This window comes from Bos taurus, chromosome 5, assembly GCF_002263795.3.
Source record: "Bos taurus isolate L1 Dominette 01449 registration number 42190680 breed Hereford chromosome 5, ARS-UCD2.0, whole genome shotgun sequence".
Classification (NCBI taxonomy): domain Eukaryota; kingdom Metazoa; phylum Chordata; class Mammalia; order Artiodactyla; family Bovidae; genus Bos; species Bos taurus.
The window spans coordinates 106,928,811-106,943,528 of NC_037332.1; the positions used below are offsets into that span (position 1 = coordinate 106,928,811).

The 14,718-nt window shown below is 53.1% G+C and overlaps 1 protein-coding gene across 1 annotated transcript; it reads right to left on the reverse strand.

Moving 5' to 3' along the window:
* Positions 1 to 31: 31 nt before the first annotated feature.
* Positions 32 to 9,564, reverse strand: ITFG2 (integrin alpha FG-GAP repeat containing 2). Its single transcript, NM_174562.3, has 12 exons — positions 9,276 to 9,564; positions 4,916 to 5,011; positions 4,336 to 4,377; positions 4,070 to 4,241; positions 3,185 to 3,324; positions 2,663 to 2,811; positions 2,183 to 2,280; positions 1,946 to 1,999; positions 1,751 to 1,842; positions 1,446 to 1,563; positions 929 to 1,102; positions 32 to 805 (listed from the first exon to the last, which is right to left on the reverse strand). The coding sequence occupies exons 1-12, from the start codon at positions 9,369 to 9,371 to the stop codon at positions 702 to 704; spliced, it is 1,335 nt and encodes a 444-aa protein (NP_776987.2). The 5' UTR covers positions 9,372 to 9,564; the 3' UTR covers positions 32 to 701.
* Between the last annotated feature and the right edge of the window lie 5,154 nt (positions 9,565 to 14,718).

The window sequence follows — 14,718 nt, forward strand, 5'->3', positions numbered from 1 at the left end:
ATTTAGTAAACCACAGGAGATACCCACTTTATTCCAACACTTTCATAAATGACACTTTATTATAAAAGAGGCTTGTGTTAGCTGATTGTGTCCAACTGCAGGCTGATGTAAGTGCTTGGAGCACAGTTAACACAGAGGAGGCTAAGCTGTGATGTTCAGCAGGTGGGGTGTGGGAAATGCATTTTCCACTTAACGATATTTTCAACCTATGATGGCTTAATGAGGGTGTAACCCCACCATGGTGGAAGAAGATCTGTGGTTCGCCATTCCTGTAACAGGAATGTTACGGGAATGTAAAGTCAGTCGCCTGGAGCTGCAGGAGATGGAACTTGTGGGGGGCTGGGCCCTCACTGCCTTCACTCTTCTGGCCCCAAAGCCTGGTTTCCTTTCAAGTTGGGGCCCCACAAGTAGGGGGCCCTGTGTGTGTAGCCACTCCTCACAAACAACAGGAGTAGGGGGCTCTGGGGAGGGGCAGTGCCTGCTGACGGGACAGGTGAGGTACACAAGGAAATGGGCAGAGGGGCAGCTTGTCTCTTCCTTCACCAAGACGACCAGGGGGTCTACAGTCCCCAGCACCCAAGGGTGCCGCCATCCTTCCCCAGTAATGTGCACTCCCTGTCTTCCAGATGCCAGACAGCTGTGGGGGTGGGGGCGGCGGGGAGGTTCAGAAGGCTCCTTGTTCTGCCAGGAAGCCGGTCCAGCTAGGTGGGGTCCTGGGGGCCCGCGGGGGAGCACTGTGGAGGCTGGTTTGGATGGTAGAGGGTTTGGTGAAGCAGGGCGCGGGCGGCGGGCAGCTCATCAGGATCTGAGGGAGAGACGGAGGCTGGTGGGTCTGCTGGGACCTGTGCCACTGGGTGCCTGCAGCCACGGGCCCCAGGGCTCACCCACACCCAGCTCTCCCAGCAGCCCCACCAATCCCGGGTCTCACCCACGCCCAGCTCTCCCAGCAGCTCCCGGAACTCCGGCTGGGCCTCCAGCACTTTGAGCAGGTTGGTGGACTCCATCCGCTCCAACTGCACCTCCCAGTACACGTAGATCTTCTGGTTGAACGTGACGTACACGAGGCAGGGGCTGTTGCGGCTGTCTTTGCAGGCATACAGGCCTGGGGGGTCGGGGATGGGGAGACAAGGTTGGGAGGCTCAGGCCCCATGGGTATTTGTGTCAGCAGTTTCCAGCCGCCCACAGACACCGAGCAGAGCACTGAAGGCCCCTTTCTGTTTCTCCTCTGTTGGGAACTCAGTAAAGCAAGGAAAACAGTAAGATATCTGGTCCATTCCTGACACGGAGGGAAACCCCGGCAGGACGGCGTCCCAGGGGGTGTTTGCCGAGTTCCTGTCTCAGTGGCAGCCCCGGGGAACACAGGCAGCTTCTCTCGGGTGACGACCCCTCTCCCCAGGTCACTGGAGCGAGGGGACAGGTGTGCTGGGCACGGGGCAGGATCCCACCTGCACAGAAGGCACGGATGTTCTCGTCCACCTGGAAGCGGACGACGGTGCGGTTGTGGTCGATGATGTACGTCTGGCCGTCCCAGGCACAGGCGACCACCTCCTCATGCCCGTTGCCCTGAAAAAGGCCACACAGCGGATGTAGGGGTTGCTGGGAGCCTCTGAGAGAGGCCTCCTGCGGGGGTGCTGCTCACTTCAGGGGGGTCAGACCTCTCCAGGGAGCCCTAAGAGGAGGGAAGACTTGGCTGTGGAGGGAGAGTGGCCCCACTGAAGGAGGCCGCCCCCCTCCTCCAGGTCCCACTCACCGTGACGTCCAGTTTCTCAAGGGCGAAGAGCTGGTGGTCCACCTGCACCGACCACAGCAGCCTGTCCGCCTCCTCCATGAGCTTCAGGGTCCCTGCGAGGAGAGGCAGGCCGGGCTGGAGACCCCATCTCTGCGCAGGTATCTGGGCCCATGACCACCCACCCTGCACAGCCCACGGCTGACCTGGGGGACTCACCATCCAGGGTGCAGAGAGCAAAGAGGCCAGAGGCACTGCTGTCGGGGCTGTGGCCTAGGTGGGAAGGGATTTGGGGTGGGGGCGGGCAGGGAGGAAGGACCAGAAGAAGGAAAGGTGAGATCAGAGCCGGCACTGAGGGTGGGGAGGGACGGCTAGAGACCGAGGGAGGCCCCGCACCTGCCCTCCTCCCCCCTCACCCCTGCACCCGCCGCCCCACCCCACCCCCGCCGCCCCCACCTCGCTTGATGTTGCCGATGAGGTGAGTGGAGACGTTCTTGTTGTGGATGCGGCCAGAGGTCTGGTGCAACACAACGTCCCGGGCAGCCAGGGGCTCCCTGTGGGGAAGGGGGTGGGGGTGGCGCTAAGTGGGAGCCCAAGAGAACCTGGTTCTCCCAACCCCTTGTGCTCATCTCTGTACGAGATTCCAGGGTGTAGACCAGGTTGGAGACTTGACAGCCCAGCCCGCCTGGCCCAGGGGGAAGGTCAAGAGACGGGGAGAGAGCGCGGAGCTGCCAGGCTGGAACCCCAGAACCTCCTCAGTTGCCACAACTCATGGCCCGGACTCCCTGGCCCCAGAACAATCTTCCTTAATGGGGCTCTGGTGCCAGCGCGGGGAATCGGCCAACGCAGCTCTGCCAACTGCAGACCCGTCCTCGGCCCTGGGAGCCCACCTCAGTGCCAGGCACACCACTGTCCACAGACCCACACACCCCTTACCGAGTGCCCTCCATGGGTCCCTCAGAGGTGGGGGTCGCCCCAGGGTCCTTGTTCCAGGTACACAGCAGAATCGCATAAGCACAGCCTGGCTGAGACACCATCAGTTCAGGAACACCCAGGGGCCCTGGAGTCACCGAGAGACTGTCCACCTGCACCAGAGGATGGGGGCTTACAGGGGGCTGGGGAGAGAAGCGGGAGCCTGCAGAGGCCGGGACAGGAGGGTAGGAGCCCTGGGACACATCCTTAGCCTTCAAGGACAGCAGCAGGGGAAAGGCAGAGTCCACGGGGACCACCCACCACGACACACCACACCCACCGTCACACCCTTGACTCAGCACAGTGGCCTTTCCTGTCTGCCTGTTACCCGCAGTCTCCCCTAAGACTCTCACTGGAAGTGAACTCCTCCGGGTCTCAGTCACAGGGCGATTTTCCCTTCTTCCCGCCTGCGCCTCAGCCCCAAGTCCCCTGGAGGATGGAGCCCCTCCCCACCCCTGGTCTGCGGTCCCGGCCTCAGCTGCCCACCTGACCCTCCAGCATCCACTTCTTGAGCAACACCAGCTGCCCCATCGGGTGCTCGGCGCCTTCACCCAGGTCTTCCCAGCGGAAAGCCCGGACAACTCGGTCTGTGTAGCCCACCACCAGCTCACAACGGCCATCACCATCTGCACATCCGGAAAATAAGACAGGTTTGGAGCCAAGTCTGCCTTGGTCAGCTGAGTCCTGCCAGCACGCTCTCCCCACCCCTCCAGCACCAGCACTTTTTATCAGGTTCAACCTCGGGCCCACCTGCTGAGCCGCCACCCAACCCCTGGAGCCTGGGACCCGCTCTCTACCCTCCCTCACATCCAGAACCAGGCAGCTGCCTTGCAGGGCCTGTCATCTCTTCCCTGGGTACACGACTCCAGTGTCTTGATGCACCCATATCCCTACCAACACCCTCCAGATGGCCTCTGGCCCAAGTACCCGCCCCGCATCCTTGACCTTGACCTTGAGGGCTCACTCCCCTCAACCCTGACCTGTTGCTCAGATGACCCCTCCCAGCAGGGACTTCCCTGACAACTCCTCTCAGAACAGCCATCTTTCCCTCAACACCCTCCAGCCCCTTTCTTGATGTATCTCCTCTATACCTTCGAGTGTACTATTTCATTTTCTTACCCCATTTCTATTGGTTATTTTTTGTTGCTACCTTGTAAATGTCCAAGAGGGCCATGATCTTTGTCTGTTTTATTCACTACTGCAACCCCAGTACCCAGGACAATGCCTGGTTTATGACAGGAGCGCAATAACTCGGCGTTAAACGCATAACAACTGCCCAGACGAATACTGACAACCCCCCAGCTCCCTTGACCCCTGCTCTGCTGCCCCAACTCCTACTCCCCAGCTGCCTGCAAACACAGCCATGCCCACCGATGTCGCTGATCAGCATGACCTTGGTGTTGGCAGGGATGTGCTGCTTGAAGACTGGGCGCTGCTCCTCCCCACCAAGGGTCTCGTGGTGCCCGGAACCATCCAGGGACTTGGCAGGCGTCAGGTCACACAAGTGAAACCAGCCCTCGGCACTCACAGCCACCACCAGGTTCTGGGCGAGACGAGGCAGAGGAGGGGGCTGGTGGTCAGAGCATGGGAATCGGGGGTGGGCCGAGAGAAGCCCGGGGGGCCCCTGGGCTTCTTACCTTTCCTTTATTACACACGTCTCCAACCCCAACGCAAGTGAGCTGCAAGAGAATAGAGAGGGGCTCGGGGGACGCGCCTAGGGACCCCAGTGCTCCCTGACCTCCTTGCAACTCCATCATTCGCTGAAAGCGCGTGCACATGGCCCGCGTCAAGAGGCTGTGCTAATCCTGTTACCGTGCTCTGGGTCCCGTGTACCAGTGGTATGTGGACCTAAAGCAGTGACAACAACTTGGGCTTAAACAAAACAAAAACTACACATATCAAGGGAGCCAGACTACCGTGTCTAGACCTAATCAAATGACCGCCCCCGTTTTCTACTGTACTTCATACCAACGGACAACCTATGCAGATCCAGGAGTACTAGGGGAGTCATTCCATCACATACAATGAAAACCAGCCCAGCTGTGTACGTGTGCACCCGTGAGTGACAGCTGGGTGAGCTCTGCCTGGGGGCTTCCCTCCCTGACTCAAATGAGCCCTGAACCAGGAGCTGGTGGCCGAGCACAAGCTGGGGAGCTCGGTGGGGGCCCCCAGCTTCGACAGTGCCTGGACAGGAGGGACCCAGGGTTGAATACTGACCATTCCCTGGCAGGAGCAGGTGAGCCACGGCCGGCTATCATCATTCTTATACACTGACAGCTTTCCGCTGGTGTCCCCCACCACCAGTTCATTTAACTTCAAATGGAGAGAGAAGAGAGGGTTAGGCTGGGGTCCTGCTGAGCCATGCAAGGCCTTCTAGACTCGGCCCACCCTGCAGAAACCACAAGACCTCAATCTGTATCTTCATTGACTTTATCACAGATATTTTGAGACCAACACAGCCATGGTTTCCCAGTTTATTTCCATGCAGCGGTGTGTGGGCTTTGAGAGCAGGGCAGCTCAGACAAGGGGCAATACAGAATCTGCGATCCATCTCAGAAGAGCCTGACATCTGAACAGCTCAACGCCCTACCTGCCTGCCTTTGGCTCTTCTAATTCACCCTGATGCGTGGGACAAGTTTTGAAAACAACCCCACATATGCAACTTTGGGGGAATTTAGGGCTTCCCTGGTGGTTCAGATGGTAAAGAATCTGCCTGCCCTGCAGGAGATCTGGGTTCAGGAAGATCCCCTGAAGAAGAGAACGGCAACCCACTCCAGTGTTCTTGCCTGGAGAATCCCATGGACAGAGGAGCCTGGTGGGCTACAGTCCATGGGGTCGCAAAGAGTCGGACACGACTGAGTGACTAACACACTTGGGGAATTTACCTTCAGAGTTCATACTTAATCAGAGGCCAAATAAAAACAGTGGTGGCTCTGGGGCACTCCCTCCTCTAGCAACAAGATCTTTTGATGTTGGTGCCTCCGAGCGGGCCCAGGTGTAAATGGTGAAGAGGCTCCAGACGCTCCCGGGAGCTTAGCCACCACTTGAAGGCAGTGGTGCCTGCATCTCCACTGGAGGTGCCTGAGGGGCAGCATCTGAGTTCTGGGCCTCTAGTGCCCTCAAGTGGTGGCCAAGCTCCCAGGAGGGTCTGGAGCCTCTTCACCATTTACACCTGGGCCCTCCTTTCCCAGAGGTTCCCCAAAGGCTGGCTGCCCTTTCAAGGGGATAACCATGAAAACCAACTGGCTCCACAAACCTATTTCCAGATGTCCTTTCAAGATTCCCCCTTAGGGGGACATCTAACACCCCTCCTGTCCTCATATGAATACTATTTTCTCAAGAGATTTTTTTTTTTCGCCATGCGGTGAAGCATGAGCAATCTTTTAGTTTCTGGACTAGAAAATCAAACCTGTGCCCCTTGCAGTGGAAACGCCGAGTTTTAACCAGTGGACTGCCAGGTAATTCCGTTAATAGACAAATTATAATTTTTTTTTTTTTTTTTTAAGAAACAAAGAAAAATCAGAATCAAAGAGAATGCCCAATCAGCCCTTTAGTTTTTTTTTTTTCAGGGAAAAATCTTTGGTGGGGATCCAAAGACAGATGCCACAGACTTGCAGTTTAACAACTGCTGAGAAGGACCTCAGTCAGCAAGGGCACAGATGCAGGGATGAGACTCATAGAGCAGTGTGGTTAAGTGTGGTGAGCAAGCAGGTGCCGCTCAGCGGGCAGAACCCAGGCCACAGCAGGCGTCCTGGAAGGGACCCTTCCAGGGTACTCCACCTGCTCCCCAGCATGGGTGCTCCTAGGCAGTCCATCCTGGCCCTGGCCTCTGGAGGTCACTCGGTGACACTACAGAACCAAGCTGCAGAGCACAGCTTCACTCAGAAATGCTAACAGAAAGGAAGTGAGTTCTCTCTGAGTGGGTGTGTATTCTATCCCTGGCTTCTCCCTCTTAGCAGGAAATAAATCACTTGTAAAAAACTTTAGATGAATGGTTTATCCAGATGAAATAAAAGTCTTTTTTCTGGCCTGGAATCTCCTAAGATTGGCCTGGAGCACCAGTTACAAAATGTCTATGTACACTCATGCAGGCTGAATGGACCACATCCTATCACTAGCCAACTACCTCACCTACTTGCCCTTCTTTTAATTACATTTATTGATAACAGGCAAAGCCCCTCAAATTGCCTTGAGATACATAATAACATCTGCCTTTCCTAACAACCCTCATTTAGTCAACAAACATTTATTGAGTGTTAATTATGCACCAGGCATTATAGGTGTTGGAAGGAAATACAGCAGTGGAAAAAAAGATTAAAAATTCCTGTCATTCTGAAGCTTACAACTTTTTTTTTAAGGGTAGTATAATATACCTAATGTTGCAGAACTGAGTGTGCAATGCAGTTAGAAAAGTACAATTTAATTTCAAAAAAAAAAGTTACACTGAAGCTATGAGAAAAGGCATATAATCTTCCCTTTTAAACAAAGAAGACGATCTGATAAAATGGAAAATGACTATCTCTAGAGTCACTTCGGTAATTTACTACTCTAAAATGCCTCCCTTGGATGGGGAGCGCATGTATACCTGTGGAGGATTCATTTTGATATTTGGCAAAACTAATACAATTATGTAAAGTTTAAAAATAAAATAAAATGGGAAGAAAAAAAAAAAAAAAATGCCTCCCTTGATTTTCTCATAAAATTATACTGCTTAGTATATGAAGAAACGTGAAAGCCCAGAAAACATAATACAAATTTACGAGAATAACTTTTTCCTCCCTAGAGGAGGTAGAGCAAAGAGGCCTCAAAATACCTTTCCCATCACAGGGCAAAGGAGGCTAGGGGCGGGGCAGGATGGGGTGGGGGTGAGTGGTGGGATGTTTTAGCCCTATGGCAGCACGTGAAGAGGAACTAAAGAGCCTCTTGATGAAAGTGAAAGAGGAGAGTGAAAAAGTTGGCTTAAAGCTCAACATTCAGAAAACGAAGATCATGGCATCTGGTCCCATCACTCCATGGGAAATAGATGGGGAAACAGTGGAAACAGTGTCAGACTTCATTTTTCTGGGCTCCAAAATCACTGCAGATGGTGACTGCAGCCATGAAATTAAAAGACGCTTAGTCCTTGGAAGGAAAGTTATGAGCAACCTAGATAGCATATTGAAAAGCAGAGACATTACTTTGCCAACAAAGGTTTGTCTAGTCAAGGCTATGGTTTTTCCTGTGGTCATGTATGGATGTGAGAGTTGGACTGTGAAGAAGGCTGAGCGCCGAAGAATCGATGCTTTTGAACTGTGGTGTTGGAGAAGACTCCTGAGAGCCCCTTGGACTGCAAGGAGATCCAACCAGTCCATTCTAAAGGACATCAGCCCTGGGTGTTCTTTGGAAGGAATGATGCTAAAGCTGAAACTCCAGTACTTTGGCCACCTCATGCGAAGAGTTGATTCATTGGAAAAGACTCTGATGCTGAGAGGGATTGGGGGCAGGAGGAAAAGGGGACGACAGAGAATGAGACCGCTGGATGGCATCACCGACTCGATGGACGTGAGTTTGAGTGAACGCCGGGAGTTGGTGATGGACAGGGAGGCCTGGCGTGCTGCGATTCATGGGGTCGCAAAGAGTCGGACACGACTGAGCGACTGAACTGAACTGAACTGAGTGTATTCCCAGGGAAAAGAGAGCATAGAACAGGGAGGTGAGGATGAGACGCAGGTAGCCAGAGGGCAACAATGTGCTTTGCATTTAGACTGTGAAATAGAGATTATGGGAAAAAAGCGTCCCGCACCCTCAACAGCCACGGCCCCCTTCGATGCCCCCACCCTAGAACGCTTGGCACATTTTAATCAATGGGCTTATGACATTTCTCTATTATTGTGACTATCGCGCAGTGGGAGTGTTCCGTCCACTTTTGAATTCCCCAGAATTTCGCAGAATCCTCGGACCACAATCCAACACTAACGACAACGCTGAGGCTTCCCTGAGCCTTCACCGAGCACCAGACTCGGTTCGGGCCTGTTCTACTGGTATTAACACACTTTAACGACGGGAGAAGGAAGGAGAGGAAAGGGAGATGGACACTGAGCTTGTAACTCAAGCCAAGGATGGCCGGCCAGGCGAAGACTTCCCGGCCAGGCGCTTAAAGCCGTCCGGTGGGCCGGGCCAGGCCGGGTCGGGAGGCAGGTGCTCCTGCGGAGCCGCACACGCCCTCCTTGTTTATTTTCCGAGGCTCTGAAAGGGAAGCGGGCCACGGAAGGGCGGGGAAGCCGGCCATGCAGTTTATTGGTTCCTCCTGGACACAAGTCATTGAACCACGCAGCAGACACGTTACGCGAGCCCCTAGAAGGACACCGGACCAGGGTTCCGGAGCAACGCAGCCAGGACACCTTGAACCGGACCTGCCCACACGGCCCCTCCCAGTCCATTTCCCCTAGCGCCCGTGCGCACGCGCGCGGACCGCACCGCCCAGCCTGCAGGGCACGCCATCCGCTCCCACGCAGCACGTAGGCGCCGGCCGCCTCCCCCGCCCCTGGCTCCGCCCCGCGTGCGCAGACGACTGCGTCTCCAGTGCGCATGCACCGACCGTGTCGTTGTCAACGTCTCCGAGGCAAATGGCGTGTGGGAAGAGGCTCCCGCTGAACTCTAGGGCTACGCGCTGTACGTAGCTAACCGACCTCATCGCACTTCCGAGGGCTCAGGGACCGTGAAGCCCCGCTAAATGTTCCCCGAGCCCCCCTCGACAGCCGCCCGAGCGGAAAGGCCACCCAAAGCGGAAAGCTTCGTCAACGTCTGAACCTCCAATCGCGGCCTACCTCGCTAAACCTCGGCGAGGGGGCAGGCCTTCCGGGCGCGCCGGGCGTGGGGGCGGGGCTCCCGAGCCTGAGTTGAGTGACAGGGCCTCGGGCCACTCCTCTTCTCCGCAGGTTGCGGCCTGTACGGGTCTGCCGAAGCTGGCGGGGCTGAGTCGTTTCCTTGACAACAGGGCTCTCGAGAGCTTGACCTAATAACCTTGACCTCGTGCTTTGTTGCACTGGCAGTGAAGATTCCTAGCCCCTAGACCATCCCTGAGAATCATAACTGTAATAACCAACGACTCTGTGGTTTCCAACAATGTTTTTTAAAAAAACAAAACTGTAACATCTCTTTGCTGCTGCTGCTGCTCTGTCGCTTGAGTCGTGTCCTACTCTGTGCGACTCCATAAGCGGCAGCCCACCAGGTTCTGCCGTCCCTGGGATTCTCCAGGCAAGAACACTGGAGTGGGTTGCCATTTCCTTCTCCAATGCATGACAGTGAAAAGTGAAAGTGAAGTTGCTCAGTCGTGTCCGACTCTTCGCGACCCCATGGACTGCAGCCCACCAGGCTCCTCCGTCCATGGGATTTTCCAGGCAAGAGTACCGGAGTGGGTTGCCATTGCCTTCTCCGTAACATCCTTTTCAGTTCAGTTCAGTTCAGTCGCTCAGTCGCGTCCGACTCTGCGACCCCATGAATCGCAGCACGCCAGGCCTCCCTGTCCATCACCAACTCCTGGAGTTCACTCAGACTCACGTCCATCGAGTCGGTGATGCCATCCAGCCATCTCATCCTCTGTCGTCCCCTTCTGCCCCCAATCCCTCTCAGCATCAGTCTTTTCCAGTGAGTCAGCTCTTCCCATGAGGTGGCCAAAGTACTGGAGTTTCAGCTTTAGCATCATTCATTCCAAAGAAATCCCAGGGCTGATCTCCTTCAGAATGGACTGGTTGGATCTCCTTGCAGTCCAAGGGGCTCTCAGGAGTCTTCTCCAACACCACAGTTCAAAAGCATCAATTCTTTGGCGCTCAGCCTTCTTCACAGTCCAACTCTCACATCCATACATGACCACAGGAAAAACCATAGCCTTGACTAGACAAACCTTTGTTGGCAAAGTAATGTCTCTGCTTTTCAATATGCTATCTAGGTTGCTCATAACTTTCCTTCCAAGGACTAAGCGTCTTTTAATTTCATGGCTGCAGTCACCATCTGCAGTGATTTTGGAGCCCAGAAAAATAAAGTCTGACACTGTTTCTACTGTTTCCCCATCTATTTCCCGTGGAGTGATGGGACCAGATGCCATGATCTTCGTTTTCTGAATGTTGAGCTTTAAGCCAACTTTTTCACTCTCCACTTTCACTTCCATCAAGAAGCTTTTTAGTTCCTCTTCACTTTCTGCCATAAGGGTGGTGTCATCTGCATATCTGAGGTTATTGATATTTCTCCCGACAATCTTGATTCCAGCCTGTGTTTCTTCCAGTCCAGCGTTTCTCATGATGTACTCTGCATAGAAGTTAAATAAGCAGGGTGACAATATACAGCCTTGACGTACTCCTTTCCCGATTTGGAACCAATCTGTTGTTCCATGTCCAGTTCTAACTGTTGCTTTCTGACCCGCATACAGATTTCTCAAGAGGCAGGTCAGGTGGTCTGGTATTCCCATCTCTTTCAGAATTTTCCACAGTTTATTGTTATCCACACAAAGGCTTTGGCATAGTCAATAAAGCAGGAATTGATGTTTTTCTGGAACTCTCTTGCTTTTTCCATGATCCAGATAGTCTTGAAATGAGGGTAGTGAATCGGACCAGCTTTTTAAAAAATGAAATAGAAAAAGCCAAGTAATCTCGAGTAGTAAGGTAAGTATTATTTTTGTGAAACCTTTGTTTCAGTTGTATATATTTATACATGTATATAGGGCTTCCCAGGTGGCACAGTGGTAAAGATTCTGCCTGCCAATGCGTGAGTTGCAGGAGACGCCTGTTGGATCCGTGTATTGTGAAGATCCCCTGGAGGAGGAAATGGCAACCCGCTGTGGTATTCTTGCCTGGGAAATTCAGTGGACAGAGGAGCCTGGCGGGCTACACTCCATGGGGTCGAAAAGAGTCAGATGCAACTGACCACACACATACATGTGAATACAGGCTTATTATGTAAAGAAATTTTTTTTCCATGGTGGGTGTGCTCTGTAGGTAAAAGTTTGAAAATCACTTGTAAAGCGCATACAGTCACTTGTAAGGCACATTGCACATATATTATCTCATGTAAGTAGTGCATGTGAGCTTGTGTGCCTGTTCCAGATTTTTTATTGAAAAAAACAGGTTCAGCAAGATAAAATAGGAAGGCAGAAAGTGATGGAGGTGGGTCAAATCAGAATTGTTTGAGCAAAAACCCACATCCTGTATTTGACTGCCAGAGTTCCCAGAAAAGTCCTCAGGCTAGAAATCAGGGTTGCTGGGATTCTGGGTCTGGTCTGGTGCTTCAGCACAAAGCTCTTGCCCTCCTCAGGGGCCTCCATCTGTAGTGTAAATGGAACGTCCCCATCAAGTCTAGACTTGGAGTGAAACCTTCCATGTTGAATCCAGTGCAGCCTTTCTTTGGGCTTCATCAGTCAGAGCATCAAAAGTATTATTTGTGAGATTCTGCAGGTGCTCAGTGGGTTTTCAGGTTTAGGCCAGCAGGCCCACACTAATCTACACATGGGTTTTTCAGGAGTCAACATTGTAAAAATAAGGACATCTACCTCACCCTGGTGGCTCAGTGGTATAGAATCCACCTGCCAATGCAGCTGATGCAGGTTTGATCCCTGGGTTGGGAAGATCCCCTGGAGTAGGAAATGGCAACCCACTCCAGTATTCTTGCCTGGGAAATTCCATGGACAGAGGAGCATGGCAGGATACAGTCCATAGGAGTGACAGAGTCAGACACAACTTAGGGACTTATCTGGAGAAGTGGAATCATCTGACACAGTGGAAGAAAGCCCCAGGAGCTGGGGAGGGGTGGCACCTTTTGTCCTAGAGGTTCTGTGGCTCTCATGGCTCATTAGATGAGGACAGGGAGCAACTGGTCAGAATAGCAAGAGGAGGCAATCTGGACAGATGTTGGGCACAGTGCCCTCAGGTTTCTGTTTCATGCAAGGTCCATGCAAAAGGCCCTGGGTCACACACATATCAGTTCAGTTCAGCACTCAGTCATATCGACTCCCCGCGACCCCATGGACTGTAGCATGCTAGGCCTCGCTGTCCATCACCAACTTCTGGAGTTTATTCAAACTCGTGTCCATTGAGTCGGTGATGCCATTGAACCATCTCATCCTCTGTCGTCCCCTTCTCCCGCCCCCAATCTTTCCCAGCAGCAGGGTCTTTTCCAATGAGTCAGCTCTTCGCATCAGGTGGCCAGAGTACCAGAGTTTCAGCTTCAGCATCAATCCTTCCAGTGAATATTCAGGACTGATTTCCCCTAGGATGGACTGGTTAGATCACCTTGAAGTTCACGGGTCTCTCAAGTCTTCTCCAACACCACAAAAGCATCAATTCTTCGGCACTCAGCTTTCTTTATAGTCCAAACCCCACATCCATACATGACTACTGGAAGAACCATAGCTCTGACCAGACATTACTTTGTTGGCAAAGTAATGTCTCTGCTTTTTAACTTGCTGTATGGGCTGGTCATAGCTTTCCTTCCAAGGAGCGCCATGTGTGCCTAGTGCTGGAAGCCCACCTCCTCTATGGCGGGCGCATGTGCTGCTCACCTGGCTCTGCCACATCTCCGTCCTCGCATCCTGGCTCCAGTCCTAAGCGTCCACCAGGTTTAAGGGGTGGAAAAACAACCAGTTTCAAAACGTTTATATCTGAATGTAGACTTAGTTTTGAATTGTGTTTTTCACTGTATGTATAACTCCGTTGTTTTTTTTTCCCAGCTCTTTCAGTGAAATAGTAAAATAATAAATAACCCGGGACAAAATACTTGAGGATCACCTCACCTCAGTCACCCAGTGCCCTGACCTGACCCAGCTCTCTTAAAGGGTACCCTGACCCAGCACCCACAGGAGCTTGGTTTATCTTCCTCATCACTTGGGCTTATTGTTCTTGACCTTTCTCTGCCGGGGTGCCTGTTTTTGTTTGCTCTGTCATGTCATGAAGGTCATGTTACTGTGATTACAACTTGGATTTATTGCCTCTTGGCTTTTGTCAAGAGAGCCAAATAAAGTTAGAAAGGAAGGAAAGATAGGTCTCCGGGAAATAAAGCATGAATCAGTGCCCACCCCCACCCCACCCCTGCCACGCCTCTCCCTTCTCTGTCAGTTACTTTTAACTGCACCAAGTGTTACAGTCACAGCGAGTGGAATACAGGCCCCGGCATTGCCGAGCCTTGCGGACAGAGGCCTGGCTCCACAAGGAGAGCCCTGACTCCACAAGGAGACTCCTGTTCTTGGCCCTTTCTGGTGAGATGATTGGTGGGTCTCCACTGGCACCATCTAGAGCTCAGCTCCTTTAGGACAGGCACTCTCAGCGTGGGTTTTGGCTTCCTCCCCAGTGCTGCCTAACCAGGCCTTCTTCTTGGTCAGATGACTTGGATGCAGTGTTCGTGTGGGTGGCATATTCTCTACAAACCAATAGCCAAACAATAGCTTCAGTAGAAACCTGCTAATAGCAGGGCAAGGGGAGGTGCGTCAAGCGGGAAGCATTTCCCGGGAGACTGTCCACTTCTCCCCGAGTAGACATGGGTTGTTCTGTTCAGGGTGTGGACCTAGGATGCTCAGTAAGAGACGGGAGCTTTCAAGAAATCTCTTCCTGTATGTGAGACCCAGAGCCTCTCACCATCCAGAGGGCACAGCCAGAGCTTCCAGTGGGCTCAGTGTGAGACTCCACCAGTCTGACTCATGATGCACCTTAGCACACGGAGGGTTCTAGGGCCCTGAAGCACAGAAACCTGTCCCTCAGACTTGACTTGACCTAGAATTTAGGCAGAATAACAGTGCAGGCAGCTGTGCTCTGAGAGACGTGGTTACTCAGAGTCCCCCCACCACCACAGGTCTGGCCCTATTAGGATCCCGAGCTCAGGAAGGCTTTGCTCTCAGAACCCGTCTGGGCTGCTGTCCAAGACTCTGCTGCTGCTGCTAAGTCACTTCAGTCGTGTCCGACTCTGTGCAACCCCATAGATGGCAGCCCACCAGGCTTCCCCATCCCTGGGACTCTCCAGGCAAGAACACTGGAGTGGGTTGCCATTTCCTTCTCCAATGC

Excerpts from the sequence above, each read along its gene's own strand:
- ITFG2 (NM_174562.3), bottom strand. The coding sequence starts at position 9,371 with ATGAGGTCGGTTAGCTACGTACAGCGCGTAGCCCTAGAGTTCAGCGGG. Across the intron at positions 3,325-4,069 it reads CATGCTGATCAGCGACATCG|ATGGTGATGGCCGTTGTGAG; the intron begins GTGGGCATGGCT and ends CCGGATGTGCAG. Across the intron at positions 806-928 it reads GCTGGGAGAGCTGGGCGTGG|ATCCTGATGAGCTGCCCGCC; the intron begins GTGAGACCCGGG and ends TCTCTCCCTCAG.